Consider the following 22,383-nt stretch of genomic DNA (forward strand, 5'->3'; position numbering starts at 1 on the left):
TGGCTCAGAATATGTGTCCAAAAATGGATGTAGCAACTGCAGATTGACCCTTTTAATGTCTCAGGCACGGTTATTCTAGCCGAACCACATCCACCAATACACACAAACATATCATATTAAGTCCATTGTTACAACGTACCTGTGGCCAGCTTGTTCCTGATGAGCATGCCTTCCTTATCCCCACAGGTGACTGGGAGCTGGATCTTGTAGATGGGCCAGGTCCAAATGTCAGATTTCTCCCCCTCCCAAAAAGGAGAATCTGCATTGGGACATGTTGGGGACAGTCATTAAGATGTGACTTGAAAATAAAAATGAAAATATTCCCTCCCCCCACTACTTCCTACGCTATGAATGCCGGAGTCAATATTTACTCAAGAAAATGTCTGTTTGAAGTTACAGAGGTACTTTAGACTTTCTGATTGAAGGCCTCCTCTTTCCCCCAGGGAACATGAAGCCTGGGACTCACAGTATTTTAACCTTCGGACTTTCCTCTTCTGACTGGGGGTGGACTGGGTGGACGTGCTGGGCTTGCCCTTCTCTGCACTCTCACTTCTCTTATTCCTCTTTTTCCTTCCTGTCTTCTCTCCTCCTCCTCCTCTTCCTCTTCCTCTTCTCCATCCGCTGAAGCCTTCTTCTTCTTATCCTCCTCCTCCTCTTCCTTCTCCATCTTCTCTAGCAGTTTCTCATAAAATGTGAACGACCCTACAAGGGATTGGAGGCAAAATTGAGCCAACCATGCAACCTAATTAATGTACACCTAATAACAAATTATAATAAAAGGCCTTGAAACTCAACTTCAAAGTATCCACCATTGTGACTACATTTATATTATACTAGGAGTTAGAATTATATATAGATATTAGGCTATCCATACAAATGCCATAATAATGCCATAATAATACAATAATAAGAGTGAAGACTCCAGAACTGACCATCCAGCAGGCGGTTTCGTAGCAGGCGTAACGTGGGGTACTGCAGCAGGAGGTGGTCCTTGAACACACAGTTCCAGAACACCTTGATGCTGTCGGGCCTCTCTGCCTCCACCCAGTCCAACACCTGGTACACACCCTTCTCCCTCACCCCCTTATTCCTACACCGAATCAGCTTCTGCAGGAGGGGTCAAATACAAAACCATAGTCAAATTTGTGGGGGTTAACAAATTGTGGCTGGAGTAGAGTGATACTTGATTTTCTAGAAGCAACTGCCATCCCAATCAGTTCATGTGACAGAGTGGAATTCATGGACACACGTCAGGCATTACTAATCAAAGATCATCAACTCAAATTTACAAAAATGTAAATGTAAATGTAACTCCAATGTCCACTCCAATGTCCAGACCTGTTATTTATATTGTTTGTACCGAGCTACTAATAGGACAGTGAATGGTCTTAGTGTACACAGAACACTCTTAGAATTAGTGTTGACCCGATGAACCCTGGAGATCATCAAGGAACCTTTTGCGGATAAACCGGGAAATGGTTACAATCTTTTTTCCACCATTCATTTTTCCCATCATTTTTTACAATCACTTAAAATAAGGGTTGTGTTTCATGTAGGCTTACCCTGGCGTGACGTTTTGATAACTGTGTAAATCTCTCTAGTACAAGGTGACTTTTATCAATATATTTGCCTGTGTCCCCCCCCCCCCCAAATGAAATGCTAATTAGCTACTAATGTGGTCATCATAAAGAACAACAAATGCCATGATGATCTGGATGAGTCTGCCGAATCGAGGCAAAGGTAAGAATCTCTGGATTAACTATCTAATGTTAGCTAAATGTAGTAATTAATAAATTATCTACATTTCTTTAAATTGACAATTCTGTGAAATGTATTGTGCAAGTTTAAAATTGACACATTACCTGTTAGCAAAGGTGTCAGCTAGAAATGACATGCAGGAGCTTGCAGGGATTTGTAGTCTTGCAGGATGTCTACTTTAATGCTAATTAGCACTTTAGAATCTGAGCATAAATAGAACCGAATATATTGATAAAAGTCACCTTCTCCGAGAGAGATTTACAGCAGTCCTCCAGAGGAATTAATGGAATTACTATACAGTAATACAGTATTTCGATTTAATGTTTCAAGGACAAAATTACATGTATTTAAGTATTTTTTGTTGTTATATTGGGGAAAGTAACATTAGTAGAAAAATAAAATAGTTTAAGGAATTTTTTTTCATTTATTTTATTTATGTTTAGCTCACATTCTATAATTTAAAAGTATGTATTAAGGTGTCTGTAATACAATCAACTCGTCAAAAATGTATGTATGGTGGCTTCAATACAGCACCCACTGTCAGTCATCCAGGGTTTATACACATCATTGACCTTGTAATGGGAATTTTAATGTTTGTGCTTTCCTTATAACTAATTTCTATGTTCTATTCATGCGCTGTTCTATAAACCTATTTCTGTGTTCTTGCAAGTGGTTGACTGAACCAATCCTCCTCTTATCAGTAGCTGCAATTTGGCAGTACACCCACACCTTGTTTTGAGAACAAACAAAAGATAGGTCTCAAGGTCTCAGCTTAGAGAGGAGAAGCCTCGTGAGGTGTTGGTCGGTCACATGTTATGAACCAGTATTGATCGGTCACATGAATGAAACAAAACGGTAATGATTAATTAAATATGCTAAATCATGCAAATATAACTTGTCTGTGTATAGCCATATATAAAGACAACTGCTGGGTCTGCCCAGGAGAGCTCCTGATTGACAAGTGTACTATGGTGGATTGAGTTGGTTGGAACCTCTCCAGCACGCTGACAATAAACAATGATTCATTTAAGATTGACTTTGAGTGATTGATTCTGCCGGCAGAGCTTTCCAGTGGGGGTCTGTGAGGAAACCCAGTGGCGCATTTTATGAAGTGTCAGGAGTTCACCTAGGGGTCATGATTGGGGCTGTACCAAATGATTCATGTATTAGAATAATTGATTATGCTTATGTTGTATTAATAGAAGGGGAGGGGTTATAAGACCTCTCCCTCCTTACATTCATAGGGTCCTAGACTACAGATTAACAATATATATAGATTATGAGGTTTAATATTGTTCCACAGTACTTTTCTAGGCTCTCTGCCTCTTATGAAGAAACTGTCTGAGAAATGTGTGACTGTGAAGACAGAACTCTGCAGGGGAGTGTAAGAGATAGGAGACTAGTCAGACATTCCACTATAAATCAACTTGGACATTTACTGATAAGCTTTTAGATAACACACTAAAAGCCTTGTTTATATAGCTGTGTAGGCATGGTTTTGGTTTCATGAGTAGTAGATAATGAAGTAGGCAGTGACATCAAGAGGACTGGACTTCGGGTTTGATAAAATAACATGGAACCTTTTTGATGCAGAACTTACTCAGAAACATGCGTGCTATGTTCCTGTTTGTCAACTTCTGTCTGCAATTGCATTAATAAAGGTTTTTGAATGATTTAATTAAAGATATTGTCATAATGCTAATTTCACCGATGAGCCAATGATTGACAAAGAACAATGAAACAAACCCCAACAGAAGCATGAGGGAAGTTCCTGCCTGATCAAAAGAGGACAAGAACCCGCTCAGACCAGACCCTTACTGTGTGCTGCCCAGGAGGAGACACATCATCCATGAAAAATTGAGGGACGGCACCTGATTTCCGTAAGTCAATTTAAATGAATCTGTATAAAAAGAAAAAGAAATTATACAAAATTAAATTAAGGTGAGAACGCATAAAAAGGTACCCATAGTCTTAGAGAGAAGGCTATTCACTAGTTATATTAAAAAAAAAAAATATCACATTTATTTAACTGCGACCTGGCCAAGATAAAGCAAAGCAGTTCGACACATACAACAACACAGAGTTACACATGGAATAAACAAGCATACAATCAATAATACAGTAGAAAAGTCTATATACAGCATGTGCAAATGAGGTAGGATAAGGGAGGTAAGGCAATAAATAGGCCATGGTGGCGAAGTAATTACAATATAGCATTTAAACACTGGAATGGTAGAATGTGCAGAAGATGAATGTGAAAGTAGAGATACTGGGGTGCAAAGGAGCAAGATAAATAAATAAATACAGTATGGGGATGAGGTAGATTCAATGGGATATTTACAGATGGGCTAGGTGCAGTGATCTGTGAGCTGCTCTGACAGCTGGTGCTTAAAGATAGTGAGGGAGGTAAGAGTTTCCAGCTTTAGTGATTTTTGCAGTTCGTTCCAGTCATCGGCAGCAGAGACCTGGAAGGAGAGGCGGCCAAAGGAAGAATTGGCTTTGGGGGTGACCAGTGAGATATACCTGCTGGAGAGCATGCTATGGGTGGGTGCTGCTATGGTGACCAGTGAGCTGAGATAAGGCGGGGCTTTACCTAGCAGAGACTTGTAGATTACCTGGAGCCAGTGGGTTTGGCGACGAGTATGAAGCGAGGGCCAGCCAACGAGAGCGTACAGGTCGCAGTGGTGAGTAGTATATGGGGCTTTGGGGACAAAACGGATGGCACTGTGATAGACTGCATCCAATTTGTTGAGTAGAGTATTGGAGGCTATTTTGTAAATGACATCGCCGAAGTCGAGGATCGGTAGGATGGTCAGTTTTACGAGGGTATGTTTGGCAGCATGAGTGAAGGATGCTTTGTTGCGAAATAGGAAGCCGATTCTAGATTTAATTTTGGATTGGAGATGTTCAATGTGAGTCTGGAAGGAGAGTTTACAGTCTAACCAGACACCTAGGTATTTGTAGTTGTCCACATATTCTAAGTCAGAACCGTCCAGAGTAGTGATGCTGGACGGGCGGGCAGGTGCGGGCAGCGATCGGTTGAAGAGCATGCATTTAGTTTTAGTTGCATTTAGGAGCAGTTGGAGGCCACGGAAGGAGAGTTGTATGGCATTGAAGCTCGTCTGGAGGTTAGTTAACACAGTGTCCAAAGAGGGGCCAGAGGTATACCAAAATGGGGTCGTCTGCATAGAGGTGGATCAAAGAATCACCAGCAGCAAGAGCGACATCATTGATGAATACAGAGAAGAGAGTCGGCCTGAGAATTGAACCCTGAGGCACCCCCATAGAGACTGCCAGAGGTCCGGACAACAGGCCCTCCGATTTGACACACTGAACTCTATCAGAGAAGTAGTTGGTGAAACAGGCGAGGCAATCATTTGAGAAACCAAGGCTGTTGAGTCTGACAATAAGAATGTTGTGATTGACAGAGTCGAATGCCTTAGCCAGGTCGATGAATACGGCTGCACAGTAATGTCTCTTATCGATGGCGGTTATGATATCGTTTAGGACCTTGAGCGTGGCTGAGGTGCACCCATGACCAGCTCTGAAACCAGATTGCATAGCGGAGAAGGTACGGTGGATTCGAAATGGTTTGTTGACTTGGCTTTCAAAGACCTTAGAAAGGCAGGGTAGAATAGATATAGGTCTGCAGCAGTTTGGGTCTAGAGTGTCTCCCCCTTTGAAGAGGGGGATGACCGTGGCAGCTTTCCAATCTATGGGAATCTCAGACGATACGAAAGAGAGGTTGAACAGGCTAGTAATAGGGGTTGCAACAATTTCGGCAGATAATTTTAGAAAGAGAGCGTCCAGATTGTCTAGCCCGACTGATTTGTAGGGGTCCAGATTTTTCAGCTCTTTCAGAACATCAGCTATCTGGATATGGGTGAAGTAGAAGTGGGGGAGGCTTGGGCGAGTTGTTGTGGGGGGTGGAGGGCTGGTGGGGTAGGGGTAGGGGTAGCCAGGTGGAAAGCATGGCCAGCCGTAGAGAAATGCTTATTGAAATTCTCAATTATAGTGGATTTATTGGTGGTGATAGTGTTTCCTAGCCTCAGTGCAGTGGGCAGCTGGGAGGAGGTACTCTTATTCTCCATGGACTTTACAGTGTCCCAGAACTTTTTTGAGTCAGTGCTACAGGATGCAAATTTCTGCTTGAAAAAGCTAGCCTTAGCTTTCCTAACTGCCTGTGTATATATATGTTCCTAACTTCCCTGAAAAGTTGCATATCACGGGGGCTGTTCAATGCTAATGCAGAACGCCACAGGATGTTTTTGTGCTGGTCAAGGGTAGTCAGGTCTGGAGAGAACCAAGGGCTATATCTGTTCCTGGTTCTACATTTTTTTAATGGGGCATGCTTATTTAAGATGGTGAGGAAGGCACTTTTAAAGAATAACTAGGCATCCTCTACTGACGGGATGAGGTCAATATCCTTCCAGGATACCCGGGCCAGGTTGGTTAGAAAGGCCTGCTCGCTGAAGTGTTTTAGGGAGCGTTTGACAGTGATGAGGGGTGGTCGTTGACCGCAGACCCATTACGGATGCAGGCAATGAGGCAGTGATCGCTGAGATCTTGGTTGGAAACAGCAGAGGTGTATTTGGAGGGCAAGTTGGTTAAGCTGATAGCTATGAGGGTGCCCGTGTTTACGGATTTGGGGTTGTACCTGGTGGGTTCATTGATAATTTCTGTGAGATTGAGGGCATCAAGCTTAGATTGTAGGGTGGCCGGGGTGTTAAGCATGTCACAGTTTAGGTCACCTAGCAGCACGAGCTCTGAAGATAGATGGGGGGCAATCAATTCACATATGGTGTCCAGGGCACAGCGGGGGACAGAGGATGGTCTATAACAGTGAGAGACTTGTTTCTGGAAAGGTGGATTTTTAAAAGTAGAAGCTCGAATTGTTTGGGAACAGACCTGGATAGTAAGACAGAACTCTGCAGTAGATTGCAACACCGACCCCTTTGGCAGTTCTATCTTGTCGGAAAATGTTATAGTTAGGGATGGACATTTCAGGGTTTTTGGTGGTTTTCCTAAACCAGGATTCAGACACGGCTAGGACATCCGGGTTGGCAGAGTGTGCTAAAGCAGTGAATAAAACAAACTTAGGGAGGAGGCTTCTAATGTTAACATGCATGAAACCAAGGCTTTTACGGTTACAGAAGTAAACAAATGAGAGCACCTGGGGAGTGGGAGTGGAGATAGGCACTGCAGGGCCTGGATTAACCTCTACATCACCAGACGAACAGAGAAGGAGTAGGATAAGGTTACGGCTAAAGGCTATCAGGACTGGTCGTCTAGTGCGTTCAGAGCAGAGAGTAAAAGGAGCAGGTTTCTGGGTGCGATAGAATAGATTCAAGGCATAGTGTACAGACAGAGGTATGGTAGGATGTGAGTACATTGGAGGTAGACCTAGGCATTGAGTAATGATAAGAGAGATCATTTCTCTAGAGACGTATAAACCAGGTGAGTTCACCGCATATGTAGGAGGTGGAACTAAATGGTAGGTTAAGGCATATTGAGCAGGGCTAGAGTCTCTACAGTGAAATAAGACAATAATCACTAACCAGGACAGTAATGGACAAGGCATATTGATATTAGGGAGAGGCATGTGTAGCCGGGTGATCAATAGGGGTCTAGTGAATGGTTGGGCTGGCTGGAGACATGGCGATTCAGACAGCTAGCAGGCCGGGGCTAGCAAGCTAGCAGACCGGGGCTAGCAAGCTAGCAGAAGGGCCTTAGAGGGACATCTCGACGGGGGAAAGTCTGTTTTAGCCTTCGCGTGCGGTGACGTCGATAGACCAGTCGTGATGGAATAGTAGGGTTCCGAGTAGCAGAGGGGTCCCAAGTCCAATTGGCAAAATAGGTATATTGGCCCAAGAAATTGGCCGATGCATCTATACAGCTAATAGTCCAATATGCTCTAGACAGCTAGCCGGGCGCGTCTAGCAGCTAGCGGGCCGCGACTAGCGGATGGTCATTCAGGGGACATCGTGATGTAGAGGCCAGTTGAGTACCCCCTCGAGCAGATTACGTCGTAGTCTGGATCGGCGGGGTTCCGTGCCCCATACCGGCAGAAGAAGGGGTCCGGGTATTGTAGCCCAGGAGTGGCTGATGGGCCTCTTTAGCTAACCGGGAGAAAGGTCCTAGCATGGGCTAGCTTCAGGCTAATTGGTGCTTCCTCCGGGACCGACGTTAGCCAGTAGTCACTCGGGTAGCAGCTAGCTAGCTGCAATGATCCAGGTGAAAATGTCCAGGAGCTTGCGGTAGGGATATGGAGAGAAAATAGGTCCGGTATGCTCTGGTTTGAGTCGCGTTGTACAAACTGGCGAGAGCTTTCCGAGCTAAAAGTTAGCTGATTACCGCTAGCAGTGGTTAGCTAGTAGCTAGTGAGCTGGCTAGCTTCTGTTGGGGGATTCCGGATTCGAGGTGAATAAAAATACTTTAGAAAAAAAACAGATCCGCACCACATTGGGTGAGGTGGGTTGCAGGAGAGTGTTTTGAAGTTGAGGTTTAGAAAAATATATAAAAAATATATATACATGGGACATGACAAGACGAAGGACAAAGACGACTGACTGCTACGCCATCTTGGATTGTACCGTAAACTAAATGGTATTTTATGAGAAGACTAGAGCGAGGGCGTAACGGTACCATGGAAAGCCCCACTGACAGCTGTCTGTAGGAATTTAGAAGAAATGTCTTTGTGGTCTGCAGCCACTAAAAAAATAACACAAGGTATTTTTGAGTACGTGGTGTTATTTATATGTATAGCAAGTAACGGCAAGAGAACCGTTGATGATACATATTGTGCATTGCAAGTAACGACAGAGAGAATCGTTGACAATGCATGTGGGTAATAAGGAGATTACCGAGTGTGTTTGGGAATAGCACTAAGTGAACGTGGATGGGAAAGTTGTGTGATTGTGAGATATGGCATAATAAGCTGAAATAAATTTAGATAACAAAAGCTGATTGAAATGTGGATAATAAATGAATTGAAATTATTACTATTACGATTGGAATTTGGATATTAAGATTGAAATGTGGATAATAAGAGGATTGAAATTGAGCTATTAATTATTGAGTGAATGAGAGCTGTCAATGGACTAGCTTACGTGTGAAAGAGGTGAATGAATGCCACAACCAGTTCTTTGAGCTGAGTTTTCAAGTTCTGTGTGAGCTGACTAGTAACGTTATCTAGGGGTCTGTCCAACACCGCCATTGGATCTACAGGTAGAGAATAACATGTCTCAGAAATCAGATACGTAACATGTCTCAGAGGATAACATGTCTCATTAGTAACGTGGATAACATATCTCGTTAATGTCACGGATAACATGTCTCATTGGTAACGAGGATATCATGTCTCTGAGGATAACATGACTTTAGATTAGATTATATTCATCAGTGTAGAACGTTATTATGTATGGAGATATTAAAGAAGATAACTATTTTCAAATATGCTGTTATATAGAACTAGTGTAAATATCTAAACCCCTGTATGAATAAAACACTAGTCTAGAGGAGGAATTTGTGATGTAACACAAATGTATAATAGGTTACCAGAGAGAAAGTAACATAATATTGCGTATAATGGGTTATTATGATGATCATGAGAGGCATGAATAGAAAAATAATGATAATATACAACTAGCACACCCAAACGTAGACGTACGTAAGTGGTGAAGAGAGTAGTCTATTCAGAGTGGTCCCGTTATGGATCACTTGTAAGATAAGGTTAAAACATTGTGTGGGACTTGACTTCACCCTAACCAATAAAAACTATAAATGCTTATAAATGCTCCACCATGGTAATGCATTTTTAAATAAGCCCTGTTAAATAGAACCAATGAATGTGGAACATTATTTTCTGTTAACTAAACTTAAAGGGCTACAATTTATTTTACTCCTGCTGGAGTTTTCATTGATATCTCAAATGATGACGTTCTAAACCAATTCGTGAGAAGGCAAAATGGAGACTGCATCTGTTTCCCTATTATCTCAGGTGCCAGACTTATTATGGACAGAGCGCGACATCTACTGGAAACTGAGAAAGTGCAACCAGTTAATACATATTGATCCCCAAGTGAATCTTAACATAATAGATATTTAATAAATATTGAAGCAGAAAGTGAATATCCAACAGAGATTGGTAATAAAAATATAGAGTAACTTTTTAAGGTATACTAAAATGAAAACAATCCCTTCCGACATAGAGAAAGTAATCATGTTTGTTTTGTTTCTTTTAACCCTTGCAATAGGGGGAAAAGCAGAACATTGTTTGAGAGGATGGATGACAGTAATGGATGACAGTTACTTCAAATTAATTGAAGTTTTCCCAACTTTGAGTGATATGTGTATTGCTGTTGTTGTTTTCTTTCCTTTCTTTGTTTTTGTCTTGCTTCAGATTGGGTCTGCTGGATTGTCAGGATTTCTCCCTAAGGATTAGCCCTCTGATTCCCTGACCTGCAATGCCGCAGTGAGATTGTCAAGATGATAGGGGAGTATTTTTTTTTGGGGGGGGGGGGGGAAATGGTTTCAACTGTGTGTTGTTATTCTCTAAGACATTGGTTCTAGAAGTCTGGATTTCCTGAATTACAAATGCCCTAAACTAAACTGTTGTTCTGGTCTGTCCTCTCTCTCTCTCTCTCTCTCTCTCTCTCTCTCTCTCTCTCTCTCTCTCTCTCTCTCTCGGTAATGGCGAAGATCGTATCTAGATGCATGGAAGATCATTTGGCCGATGAACAGTGTGAACCTCAACACCCCCTCTAACTGGCTGAAAATGACGAAATGGCGTTCAGTATGGTCCTTCACCATTTCTAGTCCGAGTCCGAGCCAGCAACCTGTACACAGCAGTTGAAACTATCAACTGCCTTTTCTCTCAGGAGTGTGACATGGTGTCCATGTGGAGTGAGCATGAAGAAAGATCCAGTCCAAAATTCTCTCATGCTGCTGGTGTACTGGTAGGAAAATGGACAAAGACATAATGACTGTAAAGGACAGTGGCGGCTCAAGTGAGAGACATCAAGGGCCATCCATTTTGATCATGTTCCATTAAAAGGATGAACTGAAACCGCTATCTGAAGAAGAACATGAACTGCCAGGAAAGGAGGAGTGCCGTGAAGGGGGGTGGTCAACCGTGCCCGTAATTGATTTAAGCTTGTCCAAAATTGTTTATTTGGGGTATCAGGTTGATTGTGGAGGTCTGCACACTGCAAAATGTATAGTAATTTAGAATAAGAATGCATTGAGATATCAATTTGTCATTACCACAAGTAATTACCACAAATTAAAGTGATAGAACCAATGTGAAGCACTGAGGACTGTCATTCTAAATTAGGGTTGATAATTTATCAATAATTATAATTATGATTTGGAAAGGCAAGGCTTCTAGAGACAGAGCTGTGCCCTAAAAAAATGTGAGGAGAAACACTAGATTGTAGCTTGGGCTAACCTTGCAACAATCTCATTCTTAGCAAGGTTGGTGTGAAACTGTTATAACGTGTTCTCTCTCTTCCCTGTGATACATTATTAACATTCTGTAAGGCGATGTGCCTCTCTGGCTGATAAGATTTCAGCAGCTATCTTGTTTTCTACTCCTCCAGAGGTTGGTGAAACAGTTAGATTGAAGGTTGTTTTCTTTAAACAAGTTGAAGGTAAGGTCATCTAAACATTTACATTTACATTTAAGTCATTTAGCAGACGCTCTTATCCAGAGCGACTTACAAAATGGTGCATTCACCTTATGATATCCAGTGGAACAACCACTTTACAATAGTGCATCTAAATCTTTTAAGGGGGGGGGGGGGGGGTTAGAAGGATTACTTTATCCTATCCTAGGTATTCCTTAAAGAGGTGGGGTTTCAGGTGTCTCCGGAAGGTGGTGATTGACTCCGCTGTCCTGGCGTCGTGAGGGAGCTTGTTCCACCATTGGGGTGCCAGAGCAGCGAACAGTTTTGACTGGGCTGAGCGGGAAACCCTTAACTTGCTTAATATTTTGACTAAGTGGATGTCCCAGGGACAGTTAGTGAAAACATAGGTCAATGTGACCCGATTGTGGTAAGAAATATGGAAACAATGGTTAACATTGAGAGATTTATTCACCTCTGAATCTACAGATTCGTTGTGTAAGTGTCATTCTTTTGATACTCACCCCCATTAATAAAGTACAACCTTTATTATGATTATAGTAATGCCATACTAAGTGTATTGTACAACCCATTATGAAGGGTTTGGAATGATGAAGTGTCTGTTTTTTTCCATGTGTTGATTTCCCTTACTAATAGAGTATATAATATTTTGATATAGAAGCGAAACTCTAAATGCTTACATTAATTATCAGACATAGTGATAAGAGGATGGAATGTAATGGGAATTTTAATGTTTGTGCTTTTCTTATAACTAATTTCTGTGTTCTATTCATGTGCTGTTCTATAAACCAATTTCAGTGTTCTTGTCATGCCCTGGTCTGTTTCACCTGTCCTTGTGCTCGTCTCCACCCCCTCCAGGTGTTGCCCATCTTCCCCACTTATCCTCTGGGTATTTTTACCTGTTTTCTGTCTGTCGGTGCCAGTTCGTCTTGTTTGTTCAAGTCAACTAGCGTTTTGTCTCAGCTCCTGTTTTTCCCCAGTTTCTCTTTTTCTTGTCCTGGTTTTTGACCCTTGCCTGTCCTGACCCTGAACCCGCCCGCCTGATCACTCTGCCTGACCTGACCTTGAGCCTGTTTGCTGTCCTGTACCTTGGCCTCTACTCTGGTTTATCAACCCCTGCCTGCCTTGACCTGTCATTTGCCTGCCCCGGTTGTTACAATAAACATTGTTACTTCACATAGTCTGCACTTGGGTCTTACCATGATTCCTGATAGTTCATGCAAGTGGTTGACTGAACAAATCCTCCCCTTATCAGTAGCTGCAATTTAGCAGTACACCCAGACCTTGTTTTGAGAACAAATGAAAGATATCTCAGTTTCAAGGTCTCAGCTTAAAGAGGAGAAGCCTTGAGGGGTGTTGGTCTGTCACATGTATGAACCAGTATTGGTCGGTCACATGAATTAAACAAAACGGTAATGATTAAATAATTATGCTAAATCATGCAAATATAACTTGTCTGTGTGTAGCCGTATATAAGACAACTGCTGGGTCTGCCCAGGAATGCTCCTGTTTGACATGTGTACTATGGTGCATTGAGTTGGTTGGAACCTCTCCAGCAAGCTGACAATAAACAATGATTAATTTTAGATTGACTTTGAGTGTCCTTTTGTAAGAATTGCCACAACAGCCTTTACACAGGGGTTCCTCGAAGACCCTCAAATATCCTTTTCAGAGAGGTTACTCAAGGAACCTTTTTCAACCGGAAAGGTTCAGCTGGTGTTGCAACCCAAAGGTTCTTCCAGGTACCTTCACTTGCAAAATAGGAGGACAAATTTTACCAAAGAAATTCTGTAGACTACAATATGTTTTGTTACTGTTACGATCGTCTGAAGAACTGGACCAAGGTGCAGCGTGGTAGGCGTACATTTTACTTTTAATAAAAATGACACCGGAAAAACAACAAAATACAAACACAAATGTAAAGCTATATGCAGTACAGAAAGCAACTACACACAAACAAGATCCCACAATCACAGGTGGGAAAAAGGGCTGCCTAATTATGATCCCCAATCAGAGACAACGATAAACAGCTGCCTCTGATTGGGAACCATACTAGGCCAACAAAGAAATAGAAACCTAGATATGCCCACCCAAGTCACACCCTGACCTAACAAAATAGAGAATAAAAAAGGCTCTAAGGTCAGGGCGTGACAGTACCCCCCCAAAAGGTGTGGACTATGGCCGCAAACCTGAACCTATAGGGGAGGGTCCAGGTGGGCATCTCCTCTTGGTGGAGGCTCCGTTGTGCGGGACGTAGACCCCGCTCCGCTTGAGACTCCCCCCACTTCTGTGGAACCGGACCGCCGACCGTCGCTGGAGGCTCTAGCCCGCAGACCGTCGCTGGAGGCTCTAGACTGCAGACCGTTGCTTAAGGCTCTGGACTGCAGACCGTTGCTGGAAGCGACGGGCCATGGATCATCACTGGAGGCTTCGTGCCATGGATCACCACTGGAGGCTTCGAGCCATAGATCATCACTGCAGGCTTCGTGCCATGGATCACCACTGGAGGCTTCGGGCCATGGATCACCACTGGAGGCTTCGGGCCATGGATCACCACTGGAGGCTTCGGGCCATGGATCACCACTGGAGGCTTCGGGCCATGGATCACCACTAGAGGCTTCGGGCCATGGATCACCACTGGAGGCTTCAGGCCATGGATCACCACTGGAGGCTTTGTGCCATGGATCACCACTGGAGGCTTCGGGCCAGGGACCGTCGCTGGAGGCCGAGTGCGTGGAACTGGCACAGGACGCACCGGGCTGGAGAGACGCACTGGAGGCTGGGTGTGTGGAGCTGGCACAACGCGTCCTGGCTAGATACCCACTTTAGCTCGGTAAGTGTGGAGAGCTGGCACAGGACGCACTGGGCTGTGAAGGCGCACTGGAGGCATAGTGCGTAGAGCTGGCGCAGGATACACTGGGCCGTGGAGGCGGACTGGAGGTCTGGAGCGTAGAGCTGGCACAACGCGTCCTGGCTGAATACCCCCTGTAGCACGGCAAGTGCGGGGAGCTGGCACAGGCCGCACTAGGTTGTGCTGGCGAACTGGGGATACCGTGCGTAGAGCTGGCGCAGGATATCCTGGGCCGAGGAGACGCACTGGAGGCCAGGACCGCTGAGCCGGAACAATCCGTCCTGGACAGATGCTCACCTTAGCCCGGCAACTCCTGAAAGCAGGCACAGAACGCACAGGGCTAAGGGTGCGCACTGGAAGCACGGTGCGCAGAACCGGAAAACATGGTATCTGAACCGTGACCAACTCCTCATCATAATTACAGGGAGTTGGTTCTTGTTCCCACCTTTGCTCCGCTCGCCACCCCTTGTGCCCCCCGCAATTTTTTTTTGTGGCTGCCTCTCGGGCTTCCGTCGTCTCCTTGATCCCCGTTTTCCTCACCGTTCCTCTCTCGCTGCCTCCGTCTGCTCCCATGGAAGGCGATCCTTTCCGGCCTGGATCTCTTCCCACGTCCATGATCCCTTACCGTCCAGGATATCCTCCCATGTCCAGGATGTCGTCTCCTCCTGGCCACGCTGCTTGGTCCTTTGGTGGTGGGATCTTCTGTTACGATCGTCTGAAGAACTGGACCAAGGTGCAGCGTGGTAGGCATACATTTTACTTTTAATAAAAATGACACCGGAAAAAACAACAAAATACAAACACGAACGTAAAGCTATATGCAGTGCAGAAAGCAACTACACATAAACAAGGTCCCACAATCACAGGTGGGAAAAAGGGCTGCCTAAGTATGATCCCCAATCAGAGACAACGATAAACAGCTGCCTCTGATTGGGAACCATATTAGGCCAACAAAGAAATAGAAACCTAGATATGCCCACCCAAGTCACACTCTGACCTAACAAAATAGAGAATAAAAAAGGCTCTAAGGTCAGGGCGTGACAGTTACAGTGTTGGATCAGGGTTTTATTCGGTAGAGTAGAGTAAAGTAGAATACTACAGTACAGTATAGTAAGGTGTTCAGTAGAGTTTAAATCAGTAGAGTACAGTACAGTACAGTATAGTTTAGTTCAGTAGAGTCCATTAGAGTAAAGTATTAAACAATACAGATCATTATACTGAACTATACTCTACTATGCTGTACTCTAATGTATTGAACTATACATGCTTTTATTTACTGTACTGTGCTCTACTGTATTGTACTCTACTGTACTGTAGTCAACTTTTCTTTACTGTGCTGTAATGTACTGTACTCTGCTGTGCTCTACTGCACTGTACTGTACTGTGCTGTACTGTGCTGTCCAAACGTGTGAAACACAGATGTCTATGATTGGTTCAGATTTGATCAGTTTCAGACATGGACGTCTATGTTGGGCCAAATCAAGGCCAGTCCGGACCGAACCAAATCTGAACCAATAATATACACTGGCCGTGCTTAGCGGGATTTAATTTATCATTGCTTGGTTAACCCATTTTTTCCAAAAACAAATCCCAGACATGCCACTATGCAAATATTATGCCATTAGTAATCGTAACATGTCATCCATATTACTTTTTAGATTTTATATTGAATAGCATATAAACAAGTATGTTTTAATCTCGGTCAGAATTGTGACTGATGGAAACATGCAGTGCTCTGACTATAATAAATGAAGACACATTTACCCTTATTCATAAGCCGCAATATCTATATACAGGTAATTCGGAAAGTATTCAGACTCCTTGACTTTTTCCAGATTTTGTTACGTTACAGCCTTATTCTAAAATTGATTACATTGTTGTTTTTCCCTCATCAATCTACACACAATACCCCATAATGACAAAGCAAAAACAGTTTTTAAGACATTTTTGTAAAATAATAAAATAAAAAAACACTGAAATATCACATTTACATAAGTATTCAGACCCTTTACTCAGTACTTTGTTGAAGCACTTTACAGCCTCGAGTCTTCTTGGGTATGACACTACAAGCTTGGCACACCTGTATTTGGGGAGTTTCTCCCATTCTTCTCTGCAGATCCTCTCAAGCTCTGTCAGGTTGAATGGGGAGCGTCGTTGCACCGCTATTTTCAGGTCTCTCCAGAGACGTTTCGATTGTGTTCAAGTCCAGGCTCTGGCTGGGCCACTCAAGGACATTCAGAAACTTGTCCCGAAGCCACTCCTGCGTTGTCTTGGCTGTGTGCTTAGGGTCATTGTCCTGTTGGAAGGTGAACCTTTGCCCCAGTCGGAGGTCCTGAGCACTCTGTTGCTCTTACCCTCAATCCTGACTAGTCTCCCAGTCCCTGCCGCTAAAAAACATCCCTACAGCATGATGTTGCCACCACCATACCTTCACTGTAGGGATGGAGCCAGGTTTCCTCCAGACGTGACGCTCAGCATTGTACTGCAGCCCACTTACCCACACACCTAAACCCAATTACTCACACACCCCAGCCCTGTTACTCCTATGCCCTAACCCTAACACCCACATGCCAATACCCTAATATTGATACAATCAAGTACCCATACACCAATATCCTAGCCCTAAATGCCCTATTTACCAATCATAAACCCCAGGTCCTTTGCCAATACACCTCATCCCCGTTACTTGCCTATATCAGCCCTGTTACCCACTTTCCTTAGGCCTGTATTCCCCAAGTCACCAACAGTAACCTACAGATAACTGACAAAATAAAGGAAAGAACAATATAATGTGTCTTAATAGGGCGCTGGGCCACCACAAGTCGTCAGAACAGCTTCAATGCGCCTTGGCATAGATTTTACAAGTGTATGGATATCTATTGAAGGGATGTGACACCATTCTTGCATGAGAAATTCCATCATTTCGTGTTTTGTTGATGCTCGTGGAAAAAGCTGTCCCAGGCACCGCTCCAGAATCTCCTATAAGTGTTCAACTTGGTTGAGATCTGGTGACTGAGACGGCCATGGCATATGGTTTTCAATGTTTTTATGCTCATCAAACCATTCAGTGACCACTCTTGCCCTGTGGATAGGGGCAATGTCATCCTGGAAGAGACCACTCCCATCAGGTGAGAAATGACTCATCATAGATTGAAGGTGATCACTCAGAATGGCTGTGTATTTATTGGTGTTTACTTTGCCCTCTAAGATATTGAGTAAACCTAAACCACACCAGGAAAATGCACCCCACACCACAACAGAGCCGCCAGAACTTTAATTTTAAGTGTTTATTTCATTTTTTCAGTTACCTGTATATCCAGCTAGTCAACTAAGCCAGGTTTAAATGTGACAAAGCCCGATTACTCATAAACTGTAACCAGGTCTACCCCTGCACAGCAGGGCCGTAGCTACATATGAGGACACCGAGGTCCGGACCTCTGTGATGTTTTTGAATTAAATAAAATAAATACTTTTTTGGTGTGGGGGGAACTCAGTCGGGGTCTCAACTTGCTGTTGAGAGTTTGAATAGTAGAATAGTACACAAGACGCAATTTTGAAACTTGGTTGTACATCAGCAGTTTTCCTCGTTATGTCACTCACTGACAGTCACTCAATTAGCCCATGTCTCTTAAGTAGCTTTTAAAACTGCAAAAACGTATCCCCACCACATGGCAAAATGTGTAGAATTGAAGGAAATTAGCTGTAAAACTGCAACCACAAAAACGTTATATTAAGCAAACGTATTTGTTTACCTTTTGTTAACAAAATACTTTTTCTGCTCACAGATCCCGCTATACATATTCAATTATAATTTTCAATCCCGGTGCTGAGTTAATGTGAGTTAACATGTAGCGGCTAATTGTATAGTTAATAGGCTATGTGTTTGTAGATCAACTGAGGTGACTGAAGCGTCAGCAACTAATGTGATAATGGTTGTAGTTTTTTTTTGCTTGTTTTGCTGTTCTCCAAACAGCATTTTAGAGTTTGAAAAAAAAAGTCTAAAACTCAGACCCTGGCTATGGCCCTGCACCTCAGCTCCAGTACTCCTACAAACCGGGTCTACACTTTTTATGAGTCCCACAACTAATATAAACTGTATCTACACCTGCATATCTCAGCACACATACCCATACGAACCAGGTTCGATACTCTGATAAACCAGGTACCCTTGTGACTATTCAGCAAGGTCTACCATTGTGTAAGAGACACTAAACAAACCTATTGACATAACATATTTGATCAGTTATTACATTAATTCAGTTTATGGGTCTATACATGGCCAATATTTACAGTCAAAATCACTGCTTTAAACATATTGAATAATGGCTCATGGATAATGGTAAAATCATCAGTAAGATACTTTTGAAAGTATATCCATAACCCAACGAGCATCATGGATTCAACACTGTAATGGAAAACTAATTTATACGGTCATTTGAGGTATTATCAACAGTAAAAAATGAAAAATTAAATGTTTTACTGCAGCATACTATAAATGTTGCATTTTGGTAGAATTACTGTATTTTGAATGGTACTATAATTCCACCCCACAGAAAATCTTTTGACCAATAGTGGGTCTATGGTATTGTTGTTTCTGTACCGTTAACATATTTTGAGGCATACCTTGTAAGAGGCTATATTTATTGCACCCGTGATTAAGAATGCTGTACCAATTTAACTCATATGTGGTTATAGTGCCCCATCAATTTAAAATGTATAGGGGACAGATTGGTTGTAGTGATGGCGCCGGAGGGGAAGGCTGCCGTCTTATCGGCTCTTAACCAACCATGCTATTTTGTTTGTTTTTTCGCGTTGTTCGTAACATAATGTTGCTGCTATCGTCTCTTATGACCGAAAAAAATCTTCTGGACATCAGAACTGCGATTTCTCACATCAAACTGGATGAAGAGTTCTTCTTCAATGAGTCGGACGGGAGGGATATAATACCAGGCCCAGATCCTTGTTATTCGCTGGAGAAGAAAACTGAGATTTCGTGGAAAGAGATCAGGGTGCCTTGTGAGGATCAGGCAATGAGTGGCTAATCTGCCCTTGCCTTCCGTCCTGCTAGCTAACGTTCAATCGCTGGAAAATAAATGGGATGAACTGAAAGCACGTTTATCCTACCAACGTGACATTAAAAACTGTAATATGTTATGTTTCACCGAGTCGTGGCTGAACGACGACATTAAGAACATACAGCTGTTGGGTTATACACTCTACAGGCAGGACAGAACAGCAGCCTCTGGTAAGACATGGGGTGGGGACCTATGCATTTATGTAAACAACAGCTGATGCACGATATCTAAGGAAGTCTTGAGGTTGTATGATAAGGAAGTCTCGAGTATGTCATGATAAGCTGTAGACCACACTATCTACCAAGAGAGTTTTCATCTGTATTTTTCGTAGCTTTCTACAGTACACACCACCACAGACCGATGCTGGCACTAAAACCGCACTCAATGAGCTGCATACTGCCATAAGCAAACAGGAACATTCTCATCCAGAGGCGGCGCTCTTAGTGGCCGGGGACTTTAATGCATGGAAACTTAAATCAGTTTTACCTAATTTCTATCAGCATGTTAAATGTGCAACAAGAGGGAAAACAATTCTAGATCACCTTTACTCCACACACAGAGACGCGTACAAAGCTCTCCCTCGCCCTTCATTTGGCAAATCTGACCATAATTCTATCCTCCTAATTCCTTCTAACAAGCAAAAATTAAAGCAGGAAGCACCAGTGACTCGGTTTATAAAAAAGTGGTCAAACAAAGCAGATGCTAAACTACAGGACTGTTTTGCTAGCACAGACTGGAATATGTTCCGGGATTCTTCCGACGTCATTGAGGAGTACACCACATCAGTCACTGGCTTTATCAATAAGTGCATCGAGGACGTCGTCCCCACAGTGACTGTACGCACATACCCCAACCAGAAGCCATGGATTACAGGTAACATTCACACTGAGCTAAAGGGTAGAGCTTCCGCTTTCAAGGAGCAGGACTCTAACCCGGAAGCTTATAAGAAATCCCGCTATGCCCTCCGATGAACCATCAAACAGGCAAAGCATCAATACAGGACTAAGATCGAATAGTCGTACACCAGCTACGATGCTCGTCGGATGTGGCAGGGCCTGCAAACTACTACAGACTTCAAAGGGAAGCACAGCCGAGAGCTGCCCAGTGACACGAGCCTACCAGACAAGCTAAATAACTATAATGCTCGCTTTGAGGAAAGTAACACTGAAACATGCATGAGAGCATCAGCTGTTATCACACTCTCCACAGCCAATGTGAGTAAGACCTTTAAACAGGTCAACATTTACAAGGCCGCAGGGCCAGACAAATTATCAGGACGTGTACTCCAAGCATGCGCTGACCAACTGACAAGTGTCTTCACTGACATTTTCAACCTCTCCGTCTGAGTCAGTAATACCAACATGTTTCAAGCAGACCACATTTTTTACATTTTACATTTTAGTCATTTAGCAGACACTCTTATCCAGAGTGACTTACAGTAGTGAATGCATACATTTCATTTCATGAATTCTTTTTTTTTTTTTTTCTGTACTGGCCCCCCGTGGGAATCAAACCCACAACCATGGCGTTGCACACACCATGCTGGCGTTGCAAACACCATGCTCTACCAACTGAGCCACAGGGTAGTGCTCAGTTGTGCCCAAGAACACTAAGGTAACCTGCCTAAATGACTACCGACCCGTAGCACTCACATCAGTAGCCATGAAATGCTTTTAAAGGCTGGTCATGACTCACATCAACACCATTATCCCAGAAACCTCAGATCCAGTCCAATTTGCATACTGCACCAACAGATCCACAGATGATGCAATCTCTATTGCACTCCACACTGCCCTTTCACACCTGGACAAAAGGAACACCTATGTGAGAATGCTATTCATTGACTACAGCTCAGCGTTCAACGCCATAAATTACTGTCAAATTCATGATGACACCTTTAAAATGAATTTATTGAAAATTAAGGCACATTGCCTATATAACTAGACCCTTAAAACATTAAACTATTAAAACATTTCAACAATATTTATTTTTTGAAGCTGTTGAATACAGACTTCTGGTGTAAAACTAGGTCTGAACCTTGGAGATTTATCCTTGTCTTGTGACAATTTTGAGAAATCGAATGAAACTTCTCTGAATCATACTTCACCTTAATAATGCATAATATGTGACTTATGTTAAGTACAACTTTAACGTATTTAAAGCCTGTAAAGTAGGCCTACATGTTTTTGTGACCGATGGGATTAAATGTAACCTTTGAGTGGGTGGGTATGTCTATAGAAATGTTAAGGTCTCTACTGCTCACCTTGTACATTTCTTCCGGAATGAGGTGGTGGTCTCGGAGCTGGTTAAGAAAGGTGTGTGGTTGCTCCATGCACGACATTTCTGTCCTACTACAGTGGAAAAACTGCAGTAACTGCTTATCTGTCAGAAAATCCAACGGGTCCATTGGCGCCGATCGCAACTGCAGTTCCCCTCTTCAATTCAGTTTTCTTTGTTGAAAAAATTGCTATATTTACCAGGTGACTGAATATTATTAACAGTTGAATAATTAAGGAACCTGTTCATATTGGGTTGCACATATAGATTCAGAAATGAATAGGCTATTTACATTTCAGTACAGGCCCAGGGTGGATAGATTCATTCAGACGATCGACGCGCAAAAGCAATCGAGACGAAAATACTCTACATTCCAGTTTAGACGATGGACGCAATCATGTGTTTTCATCTGTAGGCCTACAACATGTTGTTATTGTTATTTTCGAAGATAAAATAGATCTCCCGCCAGCACGGAAAGCCACTTCAAATGACGTTTGGAAAGTGAAAGTGCTCACGTGACGGGCCTGTCCTGGTCGCGCTAGGCGAGACAACAAAATTGCCGCCCCTTACGAGAATAGTCCCAAGTTAGCAAAATGACGTTAAAAAGACCTCTACTATACGTATTTTCAAGACGTTGAAGTTAGGTTCAATTTAGGTTCTGAATGAAAGGTGAAAATATGTATTTTCCAGATGTTGAAATCAGGTTCATTTTTGGTACTGAATGAAAGTTGAAAATACGTAATTTATAGGCGTCTACGTTTGGGCCAAATCAAAGCTG

At 43.0% G+C, this 22,383-nt stretch overlaps 1 protein-coding gene and 1 long non-coding RNA gene across 5 annotated transcripts in view; one reads left to right on the forward strand and one right to left on the reverse strand.

Annotated features, from left to right (window-relative positions):
* Positions 1 to 22,128, reverse strand: part of LOC123741670 (nuclear body protein SP140-like protein) — a 34,827-nt gene extending 12,699 nt beyond the window's left edge. Inside the window, exons 1-5 of one of the 3 annotated variants that reach the window (XM_082973609.1) lie at positions 21,592 to 22,127; positions 21,024 to 21,131; positions 933 to 1,107; positions 467 to 702; positions 140 to 259 (exon numbers count right to left, since the gene is read on the reverse strand). In XM_082973609.1, the coding sequence (XP_082829735.1) occupies positions 140 to 167 (28 nt within the window). In that variant the 5' untranslated portion in view covers positions 168 to 259; positions 467 to 702; positions 933 to 1,107; positions 21,024 to 21,131; positions 21,592 to 22,127. Of the gene's footprint in view, positions 1 to 139; positions 260 to 466; positions 703 to 932; positions 1,108 to 21,023; positions 21,132 to 21,591 lie in introns of all 3 variants that reach the window. The other 2 variants (XM_045714956.2, XM_045714955.2) reach the window with 2 other exon arrangements.
* Positions 3,212 to 12,988, forward strand: LOC106600908 (uncharacterized). Of its 2 annotated transcripts, XR_001327914.3 has the most exons (3): positions 3,235 to 3,419; positions 3,513 to 3,638; positions 10,160 to 12,988. It is a non-coding gene; the product is annotated as an uncharacterized LOC106600908 (long non-coding RNA). The 2 variants fall into 2 exon arrangements; XR_006769167.2 differs by having other exon boundaries at positions 3,212 to 3,638.
* Positions 22,129 to 22,383: the final 255 nt, after the last annotated feature.

The sequence above is a fragment of the Salmo salar genome, chromosome 03, assembly GCF_965601325.2.
Source record: "Salmo salar chromosome 03, fSalSal1, whole genome shotgun sequence".
In the NCBI taxonomy this organism is placed as follows: Eukaryota; Metazoa; Chordata; class Actinopteri; order Salmoniformes; family Salmonidae; genus Salmo; species Salmo salar.